Raw genomic sequence first — 18963 nt, forward strand, 5'->3', positions numbered from 1 at the left:
GAAGTTATCTGCATTCTGATATTTATTTATTCGTGTTTTGTGTCGAATCTTGAAATTTAAGGTAGGTATTCTGTCTGCCGACCTTGGTGGGAAGGAAGAGGATAGTAGAAGAGGGGCAGTTGCTTAGGATGTTTTACTGACCCTTGGGTTAAGCCTGTCTGAAGAATGAAAATTCAGCATCATTAAAATGCTTGGATAGGATTTGGATTCTCCTTGTCTTCAAAGACAGAGTGATTTTATAGAGCCATCTAGTGGATAATAAAGTTTTCAAAGCATTAAAGATGGCTTGGCTGGCTTGATTTCTCTTCTCAGGAAATGATTTTAGTGTGCCATCTAGTGGATAGTGATAAATCACCTTTGTCTTCAGATGTGCTTTATTTTTTCCCTTTTTAATTTCAAGGAGAGTTAATCACAGGGATATAAACAGTTGGCTATAATGTGGATTTTGTTGATGCAAGATTTGCAGCTATAAGGTAAAGAGGAAATTGTATGTTTTTTCCAATTCTTTCTAAAGCAATGAGAGCCAAAATAAAGCATATAAATCATCAAGTAGATTGTTTTAAAGCTAAAACACTTTTGCAAGTCTGAGCAAAGTTTACCTTTATTTCTTTAGATATTTAGAATATATATAGTGAATTATCACTTTTTTCATCTTGTATTTTCTAGATTTTCTTGTTTATAAGTTAGAAGCACAAGAAACATTAAATAAAGGAAGGGTAAGTTTTTGGTTTTTTTGGGGGGGAAGGTTTCCTTAATTTGTTTTCATAAAACTTGAAAGAGAGAGAAATATAGTTGCAAACTCCTTTACTTTGTTGATCCCTGGGATTATAGGACTGAAATACTTTTTTTTTCTTGCTACCAAAAAATTATAAGAGGAAGACTTTAAAAATTGTTGTTTCAAAACTTACCTTTACTTATCACATTATCGATAATAGGGATAAACTGGGAATAACCTTAATGTTCAACTATAAAAAGAAGATAATTTTATTTCATTTACTTGTTTGCAGTCTGTCTTTTTTATAGAATGTAGGATTTATTTTTGTTTGCCTTTGCATGTGTAACATCCAACAGAGGACCTGGCTTCCAGTTTGCATTTAAGAACATTTGTGGAATGGGTGAAGGAATGAATGGCATTGACATTTACAAATATTTTGAAGTCCAAATTAACTGGAGAAAAGCAAGTCTTTTTCTTACTCTAAGAAGAATATATAAGCATTGATTGAAAACCTCTGATATTTTGGGGTAGGAAAACTAAGAGAAAGCCAAGCGAGTTGGCTCACATCTGTAATCCCAACACTTTGGGAGGCTGAGCCAGGAGGATTGCTTGAGGTCAGGAGTTTGAGATCAACCCATGAAAAGTAGCAAGGCTTGAAAATACTAAATATTAGCTGGGTGTGATGGTGCACCTGCCTCTATTCCCAGCTACTTGAGAGCTGAGGCAGAATATTCCTTGAACCTGAGAGTTTAAAGCATCAATGAGCTATGATCACTCCACTATACTCCAGTCTGGACAACAGAGCAAGATTCCCACTGTACTCCAGCCTGGGCAACATACCAAGACCCTATCTCAAAATAAATAAACTGAGAAGAGTCACTTCTTTGGATATCCCAGGAGGCCATCAGCTTTCAACTCTTACTTGCTGTTGAAAGCACTAACCCAAACTGTGTGTACTTGGTATAATTTCCTTACAAATTAAAGCAGTAAAGTGAGGAATCAAAAATGCAGTTCATTTTAGGAGTTGTAAAAATATGAAAAAAATGCATGAGTGCTGGCAGGGTAAAGTGAGGGATGTGGTGACTACACATAAACAACACAGCATAGGGAGGGAAAACAATCAGGTATCTTTTGCATGCTGACTGGTTATGGCTACCCAGGAAGATGCCCCACAGAAACACAAAGATGTACTCCTGGAACTTGGAGCTCAGAACTTAGACTCAAGTTTCAGTTCTGGCTCTGCTACTGAATATTTGCTTTTGGCAGGTTCCTAATCTTTCCTGTTTCTCACTCTATGAAGTAGAGTCTCACTGGGGTAAAATCATCTATGTAGAATTTCTTACCTGCTGAAGTTCAGGGAAGTGCCTTTTCCCTTCTCTGCTGAAGGGCTCAGCTTGTGAGGCACAGTCCTCATTGGTTTCTTTCTTCTTCCCTCTCACCTCGAGCACCCAGCACATGTATTAGCCTTGTGAGGTAACTTCATGTCTCAGGACAAGTTCGTGTGCCTGGGCTCCAGTTCTTCTGAATATGAAAGTGGAAGGAAATCATCTCTAAGGGCTCTGTCAAGCCACCATCTTATTATTTCATGTCCTGCTTTTCTATTCTAAAACCTAGCAAACTTAGGGAATGTTAAAACTTAATTTCTGTGTTATATTGATGGCCCCAGAGACATCTTGGTTCAAGTATAGAATTCATTTTACTGTACACAAGTGAAACAAGTGAAATTATATGTTAAAGTGCTTTGGGCTGTATTTAACAAGAGAGCCATATTTATCTTTGTGTTTTCTTTTTTTTCAATTTACAGCAAGATTCCAATAGCAGATACAGTGCACTGAATGTCCAACATCAGATGTTGAAAGTGAGTATTTAAAGTTGTGATTCATGAATAAAAGAGGACTAACTAATACTCCAACCAACGAATGTCCTCAAAAGTGATTGAAGAAAGTTTACAGAAGTTGATTTCTATTGTAATGCTGCATATTAACATACCTGGCTAAAAATTATATATACTTGTAATGACTCCTCATATTTATCACTCGATTACATGGAACATTTTTAATTATTACACACTTTCTTATAAATCAGGCTTTCCGGTTACCTGATTTTTAATTTTCTTCTTCTCTCTGTCCATTAGGGTTTTATGTTTGTTTACTTTCTCACAGTGATTTTCCTTAGATGTTTTCTTTTGTCTTATACAGACTGGAGGCTGTAGAACTATTAAAATGCTTCCTTCTTGTTACTAATATTTAATAAATGTCCTTTTACTGACCACAGGAACACAGTTTATTATTTAAAGATTCTCTGCCTTGGTCCTTGAGTAAAACTCATTGTGTATCAGGAAGAGGTCATTGTTTCTGTCAAGCTGGAAAAGACTGGCAACATGCAGTTGTGCCCTCTCGGCAACATGCAGATCATGCCGGCATCTCCACGCCACCATCCCTCCCCGCTCCCCCTGACCCGTTTTCTGTTTGCTGTTGTCTTTCCCTCTCATATCAGTAGGGCATGCACTTTTTATTGAAACCGGAATCTTTTCCTATTATCAAGAGTGCAGTAAATGAATGAAAGCAAACCATGCTTTCACATTAAGCACTTGGAGACTGTAGTGTTTATCTAGATCGTGATTACATTGTAGGATTAAAATCAGAAATAAGGTAAATAAGACTTAATTCTCTAAACAGTTGATTACTATTCCCAAAGGGAAAAGTCTCATTTACTCTCTCGCTTTTGAACTGAGTTACCAGAAAGGTTCAAATACCAAAGAAGAAAAATTAAATGCATTGCTGGGAAAACATCAGATCCAAAGAGGAAATCCGTAATACCCAGGGAGGGATAATTTTGCCATTAGCTTTACCTTGTTTCCACAGTAATTTGTGTCTCTGGGAATTTCCCCACATTTTTCTGTTTTCCATCTCTCATGCTAACTTCTTAAAAATTAAGGAGAAAATTATTTTTGGCTGTGATCCCCGCTGTTCATTTGAAATCCAGGGGAATGGAGGGGAGCTGCACAAATCAAAGCACCTTGAGAAAAACAGAGCCTATTTCTTCATTTGTTCGTACTTTCTTGCTTTCATTTGTCTTCTGTGCTGTCAAGAAATAGACTGTCTTATAATTCAGAGAATGTATTTCTACTCTAGTTTCTAATCTTTGCAGAGCCAACACGAGGAGCTAAAGAAACAGCACAGTGACTTGGAAGAGGAACATCGAAAACAAGGGGAAGACTTCAGTAGAACATTTAATGACCATAAGCAAAAATACCTGCAGCTGCAGCAAGAAAAAGAACAAGAACTTTCTAAGCTAAAAGGTATTTGGAAATCTAATTAGCCAGTTTACCTCTAAATAAGTATTGATGTGTAGTCTTTTGTTTTGAGTGGTGATTGGTTTAGGTTTATCATGTGGTCCTTTACCAGCCACTTGCTTTTTTGTAACATTTCACATTTGTCTTCATCTGTTTGGGTTTGCTTAGGGAAGCGGAATGGAATACTTAGTGTATTTTGCTATATCTCAGTGGGGCACATGGCCCTGTTGGTCTAGACAGTTTTTCTCTTACCTGGGTTGTGAGTTATTTAGCATCCCTGATCCTTACCCACTAAATGTTATAATGCTTCTCAGTTATTGTTACAATCAAAAATTGCTCCATCTATTTCTAAAAATCTCCAAGGGTGCAGAGAATTGGTGTTGATTGCTAATTATAACTGCAACAAGCTCAAGTTCTAGAGGTAGACTGCCCAGGTGAATCTTGTCTTCTTCACTAGCAGTGTGACCATGGGCAAGTTGTGTGACAACTGTGGTCTTCATTGTCTTATCTGTAAAACTGGGATAATCATAGAGATATCAACCTTGTAGAATTGGTGTGAGAAATCATTTACATAAAGCATCTAGAATAGTTGCTCATACATTTGCTACCCATCAACATCTGTGTCAGGTATTTTCATAGTAATAGGAACAAAATATATCACTTTTCTGAGTGCACGTGAGTCCTGGATAAAGAAAACAGTGCATTGTACAATCAAATGTTTAAGTGAACTCCAGATTAATCACAAGACACACATGTCTTCTTCCCTACTTTCTGCCAGGCACGGTGGCTCACACCTGTAATCCTAGCACTTTGGGAGGCTGAGGCGGGTGTATCACTTGAGATCAGGAGTTTGAGACCAGCCTGGCTGACGTGACAAAACCCTGTCTCTACTAAAAATACAAAAATTAGTCGGGCATGGTGGCACATGCCTATAATCTCAGCTACTGGGGAGGCTGAGACAGGAGGATCACTTGAACCTGGGAGACAGAGGTTGGAGTGAGCCAAGATCATACCACTGCACTCCAGCTTAGGCAACAGAGAGACTCTGTTTCAAAAAAAAAAAAAAAAAAAAGATTCTAAATAAGTTTAAAGTGAGATAATTGGTTTTAAGAGGCAGACAGTACATGCAAAAACAGTGGTGAAGTCCAAATAAAGTTTGTAGTCTAGTTCCTTGTACTGACCCTTTGGTAATGTACCATATTTTTTTTTTTTGAGACAGAGTTTCACTCTTGTTACCCAGGCTGGAGTGCAATGGCATGATCTCGGCTCCTGGGTTCAGGAGCCACAACCTCCGCCTCCTGGGTTCAGGCAATTCTCCTGCCTCAGCCTCCTGAGTAGCTGGGACTACAGGCACGTGCCACCATGCCCAGCTAATTTTTTGTATATTTAGTAGAGATGGGGTTTCACCATGTTGACCAGGATGGTCTCAATCTTTTGACCTCGTGATCCACCCGCCTCGGCCTCCCAAAGTGCTGGGATTACAGGCTTGAATGTACCATATTTATATAAGATGTCATCATGATGGGAAGCTGGGTGATGGTCCTTAGGATGACTCCATATATTTTTTGCAATGTTTCTCTATAAGCGTTTCAAAAAAAAAAATGTTACAACAAAACATATAGGAGTTAAATAGTCTTGAGGCAGTACTATAAAGGGTTAAGGGTCTGTACTTTCTGTTTATTTTATTCTTAGATATTTTTAAAATTTTAAATTAAAATTTGACTGAAATGCTGAAGCTTTATTCTTAATTTGTGAAGAGACTCAAATCTGAGACTACACCTACTCATTACATTTTATTCCTAAGGGTTTACTTATTAACAACAACATTTCATTTTTAATTCCTAGGTAATGAAAATTCCTTATCATTTGTCTGTAATGCAAAAGTTGTTTAAAATCATTTAAAGTACTGAACTGGAATGGATTGCAATGTCCAGCTAAAAACATGTTGCATACAAATACAATATAGTTTTCGTTGATTTTGAATATTGTACTGTCAGAGTTCAAAATAAATTCTAAAATAAACTATAGGTGGCTTTAGATAGGAAAATAATAGAATCAATCTTGGAAGTTTCAAGGCTTTATGTGTGATTCTTCTTTTTCTAAAATAGAAACTGTATACAATTTGAGAGAAGAGAATAGACAGCTAAGGAAAGCACACCAAGACATACATACACAGCTTCAAGATGTCAAGGTAAAAGAAAACCAGATGTTTTGCCTGCTTTCCCTGGTAGAATGAGTTTAAAAGTCATTCCCTAATTGGCCTGCTTTACAAATTCACCTTGTTATTGTGGGCTTTGCGTTAACTAGAGTGTACCTGATACTTTTACCACTTCAGCATTGTAAGCTAAAAGATGGTCTGAAAATTAGTACTGAAATTATTCTTTTGCTAATAGTTACATTTTAATAAGCTTTTTATTTATAACATTTATTAAAAATGAGATTTGTTTTTTTGGTTTTGATTTCACTGTAGATGATTATGATATTTGGGAAGCACAGTTTAGATTGTGGAATACTACATAAAACATAGTCTACTCTCTACAGTGATTTTTAAACTTGACACATGCTGCTACAACAACAAATAAGTAACGTTTGGGGAGCCATTCCACCATCAACCAAAGAAGAATTTGTCGTAGAATGTTAAAGCTCAACATGTAAAATTCTTTTTTGTGTAGCAACAACATAAGAATTTACTCTCCGAGCATGAACAACTTGTAGTGACTTTGGAAGACCACAAGAGTGCACTAGCTGCTGCACAGGTTAGAAGGGTAGCAGCCTCTATGGGTTCTTTGACAAATCTGCTTAACATTTCTGAATTCCTTTATGCATGTAGTCTCTTACAAGCCAGTCTTCAGTGAGTTCCTTAGGACAGAGCTATCCTAATCCTGAGGACCATGCATGCTTTCAAAATTTAGTCAATACAATATTAAATAAACTTTTGATTATTTTTTGCACTGGTTATATGGTACATATGATCATTTCTTTCCACTCTAGTCCCTACATGCAGTAGTCTAATAACTTGTTTAAATCACAGAAATGATCTCAAATATATGGTCTTTTGCAACTGTCTTATCTGTGTTGACTCTTGGTATAGGATCTGTAGGATTTTATGGGGCTAGCTGCCTAAACTATTGTCAGACTTTTTCTTCTGTGCCTTCCTTGCTCCCAGCATTGCAGCCTACACACCCTCCTTTTGGAAGGAGGCTTGTGTGTTGTTGGTCAAATTACAGCAAAGAAGAAGAGTCAACAGAGAAGGAAAAACAAGAGTCATAAGCTCCAGTTGTTCAAACGTAGAACAGCCTCTGGCACAAGGCAGGCTCTCAGCATATATTTACTGAATAAACAGGGGAACAAATACAAGTGTTGGAGAGCTTATTAAAGCGATTTCCTGCTAAGTGTTACGCAGCTTTCTAGTAGAAGCAAGGAAACAGGAATGGCTAGTTTAGTTGCTGCTTTAAACTAGGTCTTCACTTTTATTTTTACTGAAGGAATTATGATAAAAGAGCAAAGGTAAACTATCTATGCTCATCAGGAAACCCATGTTTTGTTTTCTTATCTTTTTAAAATTATTACAAGTTATAATTTTCTGTCCCTGACCCATCTCAGAAGCTGTAGCATCTGTGTTTATGAGATTCCTTATCAAGACAGTCATTTATGAGGTGTCTTCTCCTAAGCTGTAGCTGTGTGGTGATTTTTTAGAAGTGTATAAATGAAATTGACTTCAGAGATGATTTCGTGTCACATCTTCTTTATAAAAATTTTGTCAAGTATTATTTTATATGAGGCTGTTCTTCATACTATAAAGGTGACAAACTTATTTGAGTGTTCTGTGTGCTGTAATGGCCATAAATGTTAGACTAAGCAATAATTTGAAAATCCATAGATACATAAGTAAAATCATTTATTTGATGACCATAACCAAATTCTGGAGTAGCACCCTGACAGTATTACTTGACAGGGTTTTGTAATAGAAAAAAAAATTTTTTTTTTAATTAATCTATATGTATGGTTTTTATTTATTGAAGTATCTTTTTTGGGGAGGATGCTCAAGGTTCATCCTGCCTTTAAAAAAATGTCAGAATTGGTGCAATCCTTAATTTAAGCCATATATGTTAGTTGCTTTGGGCTGCTATAACAAAACACCCTAGACTGGGTGGCTTATAAAGTATGGAAATGTACTTCTCACAGTTCTGGAGGCTGGAAGTCCTCAATCAGGGTGCCAGCATTGTCGGATTCTAGTGAGGTCCCTCTTCTTCCAGACTGGAGACTGTTGAAGACTCCTTGGATCCTCACATGGCAGAAGGAAACCTACAAAACTCTCCTGGATCCCTTTATACAGGCACCAATCCCATTCTGGAGGGCTTCACCCTTATGACCTAATGACCTCCCAGAGGCCCTGCCTCCTGATCCATCACATTGGAGGTTAGGATTTTAACATATGAATTTTTGAGAGGTCACAAACATTCAGTCCATAATACCGTATTAAGACTTTCCCCAGATCTCTTTAAAAACACAAATGCTGTTTCAGGCACCTACATTTTGCATGTAAGTCATCTTAAGAGATTCTGTCTTGACAACCTGATTTTTAAATGTAATTGCGTATTTAATCCTCACAACCTTGTGAGTTATATAATATTGTACCCTTTTATAACCAAATAAACTGAGATGAAAAGGGAAGTAAAGTAGCTGGCCCAAAATCAATGACCAGAACCAAGGTTGAAGCTCAGGTTCTCCTCACTTCAAAGTTACGCTCAAAGCTTAAGTGATGTTTTGTGAGACTTCCTGCATCACAGCTACCTAGGCCCTGCCCTAGACCTGTTCAGTTATAATTTCAAGAGTAGGGGACCAGAAGCCTACGTTTTTAATATGGTCTCTAATTGTGAAACACACAATTACCACCTTCAAAGATTAAGTATCTAGAAGGAGAAAGAAAAAGGGGTAGAATTGAGTTTTGTGCATTGCTCCATATGTATCTTAAAATATTAAAAGCATCGCTATGTGGATGTCATTTATTTTTTACCTCCAAAGTTGGTTTGCAAATGTTTAGATTTCTCAGATAAAGGCTATTGCTACTCATATGGTGCACCTTTGTACAAAAGTATCAAAAGGCAGCGCCCTGGGAATTATTTAGCAAGCGGACTTCTTTACCCTAGTGTAAATTAGAAGAAAACACAAAAGCACCTCTCTCGGGGTGGAAGAGCAGTGTGCCACAGTGCATAGCTATGGCAGCAGGAATGCTGCTGGGTTCTGGCCCACTTACCTGCTGTGCCCCATACACTGAGGAGGTGGCCCTCCCTGGGAAGCTTCTTGAGGAAAAGACTTCTGTGTTCTCTGTATGTGTTTACACACACAGCATTTCTGTTTTCAGGATAACAGTGTTGGTGTATAGAATGAGCAAAGTATACACAATGTCTCTTGATTTTGTTAATTGATTTTTTTCTGATTTTCTAGCTCCTTGTATTAAAAATATTACACAGACATCCACACACCCCATCCCATATACACACAGATGCAGCTGTATGAGCAGACGCTAGTCCTATACCTGTGTTAGTACATTCGTCACTTTAGAAGAAAAGATCATTTGGAATCGAGGATAAAAATGCCACTGTTTTCCAGAAACCACAGAGCATAGTACAGGAAACATTCTGACAAATAAAGGATGCTATTTCAGCACAAATTAACTGAGGGGGAAAATGGTAGCCTGAGTAATTTATACGTGTGTGTGTGTGTGTGTGTGTGTGTGTGTATAAATTTATTTTAAACCTTTGAGACCTTTCTACTGAACGATTTTACTCAGATCATATTGGTAAAAGGTATCTGCACTTTTATTTTTATAACTTTGTGAGTTTTCAGTGGATTTTTAATATGATAAAACATCACATAGCTGTCTTTTAATAGTGATATTTATATTAGTAAGTTATTTACAAAAGTCCTGACTTAAGTGTAGTATGGGAAACTAACATCTGTCTTAGGTATTTTTTCTGTTTCCTTCAGCTCTATTTCTAATTTGCATGTGCTCAGAAATGATTAAGCATGCCCAAGTAAGAACAGTTAATGCATGGAAACAATCTGCATATTTTTCTAACTTGTATTTAGGTACAATATTTTTCTCTAGTTGTACAGTGTATCCAAATGCCCATCTATGAATGATATCTTTCTTCCTCCTCAAATTGTGCAATTTGTATCCAATTGCACAATGTATATGCAGACTCAAGTTGCAGAATATAAACAACTGAAAGATACTCTGAATAGGATTCCAAGCCTTCGAAAACCTGATCCAGCAGAGCAGCCAAATGTGACCCAGGTGGCACATTCTCCACAAGGTTACAACACAGCAAAGGAGAAGCCAACCCGAGAGGTGCAGGAGGTAAGAGGCGTGAACTGAATCTACGGTTAAGTCACTTTCTCTGTCGAGCTGCCAAGAGAGGAGCTGCTCTTAATATTGCCAGCATTTCTCAGAGAGTGGCGGTTCTCAAATTTAAGTGTAGATCAGAATCGCCATTAGGGCTTGATATAACACAGATTACTGGGCCTTAGGTCCAGAGTTTCTGATTTAGTTAATTTGGAGTGAGGCCTAAAGATTTGCATTTCTAACAGATTCAGCTGGTCTAAGTAGTACACTTGGAGAACTGCTGCTAGTATTTTCTTTCTTTTTCTTTTTTTAACCCAAGACGGAGTCTCACTGTGTCACCCAGGCTGGTGTGCAGTGGTGTGATCTTGACTCACTGCAACTTCCAACTTCCGGGTTTAAGCAATTCTCCCTGTCTCAGCCTGCCAAGTAGCCGGGATTACAGGCTCCCGCCACCACGCCCAGCTAATTTTTGTATTTTTTCATAGAGATGGCATTTCGTTTCGCCATGTTGGCAAGACTGGTCTTAAACTCCTGACCTCAGGTGATCTACCCACCTCAGCCTCCCAAAGTGCTGGGATTACAGGCATGAGCCACCATGACTGGCCACTGCTAGTATTTTCTGAGAAAGACTAAGGTCTTTATTCATGCAGGTTTATTTGTCTTCAAGGAGCGGTAGTATCTGAGTTTTTCAAGGTTGGTGATTTTGAAGGGGTTAGAGTAAGAAGGTTAAATAATCATGAGGATATTTATATGATAGTCAACCTGCTCAAATATTAAAGTTAATAATATATTTGAACTTGGAACAGTGCTAGATCTATACAGAACATGTCAAAATTTGAATTAAATGACCTGTATGACACTCCCAGGGGTATGAGTGCTAGTCACATAATACATTTTTTTCTATTCTTGTTCTTCAGAAAAATTAAGCCTTAAGAATATCTCATAAGTGAGACATCAGAAGTAATTATTATTATCATTTATTTCTACAAAGTTTTTTTTATAATCATCTGTAATAAAAAATGGGAAATATGGTTATCTTTCTGACAAAGTGGTTGTTTTAAACTTTTAAGTTCAGGGGTACATGAACAGGTTTATTACGCAGGTAAACTTGTGTCATAGTAGTTTGTTGTAAAGATTATTTTATCACCCAGGTATTTAGCCTGAGGCCCATTAGTTATATTCCTGCTCCTGTCCCTCCACCCTCTGAGAGGCCCTAGAGTGTTCCCCTCTATGTGCCTATGTGCCTCATTATTTATCTCCCACTTATAAATGAGAACATGTAGTCTTTGACTTTCTGTTCCCATGTTGGTTTGCTACAGATAATGCCCCCCAGCTCCATCCCTGCTTCTGCATGTCATTCTGCAAATGACATGATCTTGTTCTTTTTTTGTGACTGCGTGGTATTCCATGGTGTATATGTATTGCATTTTTTTATCGAAGTCTATAATTGGTGGGCATTCACGTTGATTCCATGTCTTTGCTATTGTGAATAGTGTTGCACTGAAGAACATACACATGCATGCGTCTTTGTAATAGAATGATTTCTATTCCTTTGGGTTTATACCCAGTAATGGGATTATTGAGTCAAATGATATTTATATTTTTAGGTCTTTGAGTAGTCTCTACATTGTCTTCCATGATGGTTGAACTAATTTATACTCCCATCAATGGTGTGTAAGCATTCCTTTTCTCCACAACCTTGCTAGCATCTGTTATTTTTGACTTTTTAATAATAGCTCTTCTGACTGATGCGAGATGATATCTCATTGTGGTTTTGATTTGCATTTCTCTAATGATCAATGATGCTGAGCTTTCTTTCATACGATTTTTGGCCACATTGTTGTCTGTGTTAGCCTGTTTTCATGCTGCTGATAAAGACATACCTGAGACTGGGCAATTTAAAAAAGAAGGAATTTTAATTGGACTTACAGTTCCACGTAGCTAGGGAAGCCTCATAATCATGATGGAAGGCAAGGAGGAGCAAGTCCCATCTTACATGGATGGCAGCAGGCAAAGAGAGAGAGCTTGTGCAGGGGATCTCCTCTTTATAAAACCATCAGTTCTCTTGAGACTTATTCACTATCATGAGAACAGCACGGGAAAGTCTTGCCCCCATGATTCAATTACCTCCAACTGGGTCCCTCCCACATTGCAAATCTAAACATTTGCAAACCAACTTTGGAGGTAAAAAGTAAATGACATCTACATAGCGATGCTTTTAATATTTTAAGAGACATAAGGAGCAATACACAAAACTCAATTCTACCCCTTCTTCTTTCTCCTCCTAAACACAATCTTTGAAAGCAGTAATTGTGTGTTGCACAGTTACGGACCATAGTAAAAATGTAGGCTTCTGGGTCCCCTATTCTTGAAATTAAAATTCAACAGGTCTCTGGCAAGGGAATTCAAGATGAAATTTGGGTGGGGACACAGCCAAATCATACCAGTGTCTTTTTTTGAAAAGTGTCTGTTCCTGTCCTTTGCTCACAAAGTAGTTTTTAACATTAAAGAGAAGACTGAGAAAAATTTCCTCCAAGTTACCATTTTAAGGGAGTAACTAAGTTGATGTGAGCAGACTTCATTATGAGCCTCTTCACTCTTTTCAGGGTATTCTTTTAACAGACAGGTTCAGTATCCTCATAGACTCTTGTTCTTTCTTAGGGTCTTATGTTAAGGACTAACTTAAGAAAGCATGACCAGATCACTGGCCTGGCAGTTGGTTCTATTCTCTGCTCTTGGCAGACTACCAGTTTACTGGATTAATCGTCCAGTGACTCAGCTTCAGTTTTTCCATCTCTGAGGTGGAGATAAGAATTATCTGCTCTAACCTTCCTCACTAGGATATTGGGAAGATAAATGACAAGTGTTTGAAAGTCCTTAGATCTCTTTAGAGAAATATCTTCTGTAAAGCTGGGGCAGTATTATGTCAAGCTTGTCAGATATGTGAGGATATTGGTATAATGTGCAACTCTAGTTGTCCTCAAATGTCTGAGAAAGGACTTTTCTCCCCAGTTTATTAATACAGTCCAATTTCTCACATTTGATAATTATATCTCTGGCTAATTTAAGAATAGGGTTTCACATTTATTTTAATTTTGGAAGAGCAGTCTGACCAAAGAAGATATTTTTTTTTCCTGATACTGAAGGTTAAGGAGAAAAAAAACGATGATTTTTTTTGTTGTTGTTACTATGTCCTCTTTCTTCCTCACTTTCTAGGTAATGCAGATCATATAGAGATCTCTGAAACATAAGGAGAACTGATTTGAATCAACTAATTTTAGAGAAGGAATATCCTGAAAAAGACATTTCTTTATTTTCTGCTCAGGGTTTTCTGTATTAGCAATAAAAAATGTTTACAAAAGACTCCTGCTGCTTTGCTTTAATACATTAAAAATATTGTATTATATCTTGCTTAACAGGCACTATGTTGAACAAACATGGATGTTCATTAGTAATAGCATTCTTTTTTAAATTAGTAAGCCAAACTAATTTAAAAAAAAAGAACTCCTCAATTTTATCTTATCCTTCTCTTTTCAAATATTTAAAACAAAATTTTATATTGAAGAAAATTATGTAAACATTTCATCACTTGAAGTTTTTTTCCTTTTTATTTCTAAGGGAAGATAGGAATTTTATTACTTCTGAGATATTGGTTACTTGTAGGTTTTATTTTCCAGGTTATTTCTTCACAGATGAAGTATTGCTGATACTCTCTGTTTTATAAGTGAGATTACACAGTGAGAAAATTAAATGACTCCATTGCTGCTGTAGAGCCAGGACTGAGTATATTTCTAGACACCTGCTTATGTTGTAGCTCCATAGACATGGAAATAAAGAAATTACATCATTACTTTTGAAATGGAAGAGTGTCATTCCTAGTGATGTGCTTGGCCTAGGTGTCTCGAAATAGTGATATGTGGCAGAACCGTGAAGCAATTCCTGGAAGAGCAGAAGAAACAAAACTCTATGCTCCCACCCATAAGGAGACAGAATTTCAAGCTCCCCCAGAGCCAATCCAACAAGAAATAGAACCCAGAGAGCATGAGGAGCATCAGGTGGAAGAGGAGCACAGAAAGGCCCTGGAGGAGGAAGAAATGGAGCAGGTCGGGCAAGCAGAACATCTCGAGGAGGAACACGATCCGTCCCCAGAGGAGCAGGATCGGGAGTGGAAAGAGCAGCGTGAGCAGCGAGAGGCAGCGAACCTCCTGGAAGGGCATGCGCACGCTGAGGTATGAGGCCACCCACTTGTGGTATGGTGCCACCCACTTGTGGTATGGCACACCGGAATGGAAAACCTGGCTTTATTTTACATATTAAGATAATATATCAAAATCTCTACAATTAAAATGTGAGTGATTTTACTAAACACTGTGTGCCCCTATTTAAGTTTTGTCTTGTAATGTTAACAACATAGCTACTTGCATACCTAAGAAAGATGATTGGTGATGAGAGAGCACACCTGTTAAATGTGTGCATTGTTCTTTTTCTCAGTTGTATACAGTCAGAGATTCATCCTCACACCACCTTAGTAGAGTAGAAGGCGAGAACTGGGTGGGGTACCTTCCCAGTTTGTTCCCAAGTCCTGTCTCGAGCATCTTGAGGCAGACAAAAGGCTTGTTTTCTATGATCAGGCATCCTCCTCTCCCTGTTCATTTATTGTCAGTATGTTGGCTTTTGTATTCACCTTCCAGGTGGATATTTAATTATCAAAAATCTGATTTTACTACTTGAGGATATTCTGCTAGGTGAGCATATCTAAACAGCCTCTGCTCAGTCTCCTCTTACTGGGCATGCCACTTACACATAAGACTTTTCCCTTTCTTAAAAAAAAATATGACCAGGATTATTATAAATGATGCTTTAAAAGATAACTCAACCTTTCCTCTTTAAAACCAACAGTGCAGCTAGATGTCTTTCTTTTACTGTCTGTAAACTGATTCTCAACAGTAAGTTACCTGGACTTTACATGGATACTGATCACCTTCTGTTTATAATGAAGTTTCGTTTGGCCTCAGATTTTCTGAGATTTCAAGCTGCTTGAGGCTTTAGGCTGAGCAGGTGTGAAGACCTCTGTAGTTGCCCTCTTAGGTAGTTGCAAACTTAGCCTCAGAAATCTTCTTCCAGTCTTGTATCCTTCCCCAATAGGGAAGTAATTCCCCAGCAGCTTTACTTCCCAATTCTCTACCCTCTTTCCTTTGGTGAGAATTTTGTATGCTTTTGTTAGTTGGGGTATGGCAGAGAGGATGTGGAGTAGCTCATTGGGATGCAGACATTTTTAAGTGATGCATAATATATGTTTATATTTTCAGAGTATATATAATATTTTGAAATATTCATATAATATATAATGATCAAACTAGGTAATTGGGATATCCATCACATCAAACATTTATCTCTTCTTTACTTTGGGAACAGTCAGATTCTTCTCTTCTAATTATTTTTAAATATAACACAGATTATTGTTAACTATAGTCACCCTACTGAACTACCAAACATTAGGTCTTATTTTTTCTCTCTCACCGTATGTTGGTACCATTTATCAATCTCTCTTCATCCCCAATTGGTAACCACCAATCCAACTCTATCTTATCAAGATCCATTTTTTTAACTCCCACATGAATTGAGAACATGTCATATATGCCTTTCTGTGTGTGGATTTTTTCACTTAATGTAATGACCTCCAATTCCATCCCTGTTGCTGCAAATGACAGGATTTCATTCTTTTTGATGACTGTGCATACGTACCACATTTTTATCCATTCATCCATTGATGGACTCTTAGGTTGATTTCATATTTTAACCATTGTGAGTAATGCTACAATAAAGCTGAGAGTGCAGATATCTCTTCAATATAGCGATTTACTTTCTTTTGGATACATGCCCAGTAATAGGATTGCTGGATCATATGGTAGTTCTATTTCTAGTTTTTTAAGAAACCTCCATAGTATTTTTCATATTGGCTATACTAATTTACATTCTCACCAACAGTGTACAAGGTCTTTCTCCGCATCCTCACCAGCATTTTTGTGGCATTTTTGATAAAAGCCATTATAACTGGGATGAGAGACTATCTCAGGGAAGCAGAGTTTTAAGAATTGGCTGTATCAGATTTTCCTTTAATAAGAAGGTACCATCTTCTCAGCAATTCTTAGTTTCTTTGAAAAAAAAGATTGATTATCTGCTTTTCCACTATAATCTGGAATGTGACTTAATTTTTTCTTTTTGGCTATGCTTAGCCTGGGAGTGTTATATATATTACTAGAGTTAATTAGCATCCCTTGGTCTTTAACTGTTTATGGAAAAGGCATTAGGCATAACATTAGGTCACAGATTGCCCAGTTAATGTTAAGTTACCAAAGTTACCAACTACTTGTTTATATCAGAGCCTGTGAACATAAACTTAATTACAGTTTGAAACTGGTATCTTCTGTTGCACCCTCTGTTCCATTTGAGACAGAAGCACATTGAAAATCTACTTAATACCAGCAGTTGGAAATATCAGCTGCTAAAGAAGCCAAGGAAGATTCAGAGAAAGTTGGGAAATAGGAGTTTTGGGACTTTATGTATAATCACAGTTCACCTGACAAATAGGCGTTAATAAACCAGCCCTGCCTCCCGAGTTTGTCAGGGAAACAAATGAAGAGAAAACCTAGAGCACCTAACCCCTCTTGCTCTGCACCAACTCTCTTTCTCCCCAGGTGTACCCTTCAGCCAAGCCCGTTATCAAATTTCGATCACCCTATGAGGAGCAGTTAGAACAGCAGAGACTGGCAGTGCAGCAGGCGGAGGAGGCCCAGCGGCTACGGGAACACCAGGAAGCTTTGCACCAGCAGAGGCTGCAAGGGCACCTGTTACAGCAGCGGCAACAGCAGCAACAGCAGCAGCAGCAGCAGCTGGCAAGAGAGATGGCCCTGCAGAGGCAGGCTGAGCATGAGGAGGGCCAGCAGCAGTACCAGGAGCAGCTCCGGTAGCCTTCCCCTTCTTCAATGAATGTAGACAGCCCCTGCTCCAGTTTTCATATACAAATTAAAAACAGTTTTGTGCATTTGTGATTCATGAAGTTAAGGGGCTCATATTGCTCAAATAGCCAAGGCAGAACAGCTACTTGAGAATTAAACGCCAAATATTTAATTTTTAAAATAATATTTTTTTTCTGCTTAAAAGCAATGTTAGGTCTCCAAATAGCTTTGCACCTTTGTGCCAGCTTAATTTTATCATTAAGAGATATTTTATCTTTTTAAGATGTGTTTTGAAAGTGTATCTGGAATTTTTATTATACCTAATTGCATACATAAGAGGGTTTTAAAAAGTTTTTATGGCTTCTTAAAAATGATGAGAAATATTGCTTATTACTATCTTTAAGGATAAATGACCTATGTCAGCCTGTGCCACTGAATTTGTCTCACTGGATTTATCTTGTTTGTGTCTCTTGTAGGCAGCAAGCTCGTTATGATGCTATGGATAATGATATTGTTCAGGGAGCAGAGGACCAGGGAATGCAAGAAGAGGAAGGAGGTGGTGAGACTTCTTAGATGATGAATGTTTTAATTAATTACTTGATAACATTGTATATTATCAATGAGCCAATATTATATAACGTCAATGAGCTATTGGCATACCTGAGTAAGTGCACAGGAGATTTGTGAAGCATGTCTTTTTCTTAATCCTCCTAAACAGTGCACACCGGTAGTGAAAATTGCTCAAGATAATCTGCTTCTTCCCTGTCATTTTCCCCAAAGTTTAAGCTTTTTAGATACTAATTATAATATTTCTGACAAATTATTATAGGATTATTATGCTTTGGGAAACATCTACATTTTCTCCTTACCTTGGAAGTCCTTACATCATTGCCTTAAAATGTTTTCAAATTAAGTCAATAGTAGCTTTCATTTATGGTAAGCGCTTATTATGTAATTTATCAAATATTGCTTACTGTTATAATAGAACCAGAATGTAACTAACTGTCTCTCTGGCATCACTAACACTGAGATGTGTATCCTTTCCTAAAAAGTCAGAGAAAGTGATTACATATAATCTCCCTCAATAGCCTGTTGTGATATTGTACAGCTCTTACAGTCAAGAAGGTGTTTTCCTTATGTCCTCCATGTGGCACTTTAAGCTTTTTTGTTCTCATATCAGTAAGACAAGAGAATGGTTCGTTCTCTTCTCTGTGTAGTAAACTCCTTTGTGCCTTGAAGTCTGTTGGTAAGTTACTCTGTATCATTATTTTCTCTAGGCTTAATACTCTCCATATACTTAAACTTTCCTCTTCTATATTGTTATTTTTTAAAGTGATTTGTTCTTCTCTTTTTGTGCTCATACAATTCTCTTTAAATATTTTTTCAAAAAGCAGCTAGTAATGTCTGAGTATAAATGTGTGCTGTTTCTGCGCTGTGGCAGTCTTCCTCATTACTGTATCAGAAAACATGTGATGGGCTATATTTGTTTTTGAGCTCCACAGATGGGGTTGTTCTTCGTTGCATTTCCTGAAACTATCAATTTCTTCTTTTGGAGCCCAGCTATTTCCTCTGATATTATCAAACATTAGTTGATTTCTTCAGCAGTGTCCAATCAACTGGGCTTTCTTTTATTGAGAAAGTTTTA

The 18963-nt window shown here is 37.5% G+C and overlaps 1 protein-coding gene across 5 annotated transcripts in view; it reads left to right on the forward strand.

Moving 5' to 3' along the window:
• Positions 1-18963, forward strand: part of GOLIM4 (golgi integral membrane protein 4) — an 81996-nt gene that overhangs the window by 48685 nt on the left and 14348 nt on the right. For 2 of the 5 annotated variants that reach the window (XM_078353888.1, XM_008983504.5), the window contains exons 3-11: positions 667-716; positions 2520-2573; positions 3866-4016; positions 6119-6201; positions 6683-6766; positions 10216-10374; positions 14256-14588; positions 17058-17326; positions 17795-17877. In XM_078353888.1, coding sequence (XP_078210014.1) covers positions 2565-2573; positions 3866-4016; positions 6119-6201; positions 6683-6766; positions 10216-10374; positions 14256-14588; positions 17058-17326; positions 17795-17877 — 1171 coding nt within the window. In that variant the 5' untranslated portion in view covers positions 667-716; positions 2520-2564. The remainder of the gene's footprint in view (positions 1-666; positions 717-2519; positions 2574-3865; positions 4017-6118; positions 6202-6682; positions 6767-10215; positions 10375-14255; positions 14589-17057; positions 17327-17794; positions 17878-18963) is intronic. The other 3 variants (XM_002759409.7, XM_008983505.5, XM_008983506.5) reach the window with 3 other exon arrangements.

This window comes from Callithrix jacchus, chromosome 17 (genome assembly GCF_049354715.1).
Source record: "Callithrix jacchus isolate 240 chromosome 17, calJac240_pri, whole genome shotgun sequence".
Classification (NCBI taxonomy): domain Eukaryota; kingdom Metazoa; phylum Chordata; class Mammalia; order Primates; family Cebidae; genus Callithrix; species Callithrix jacchus.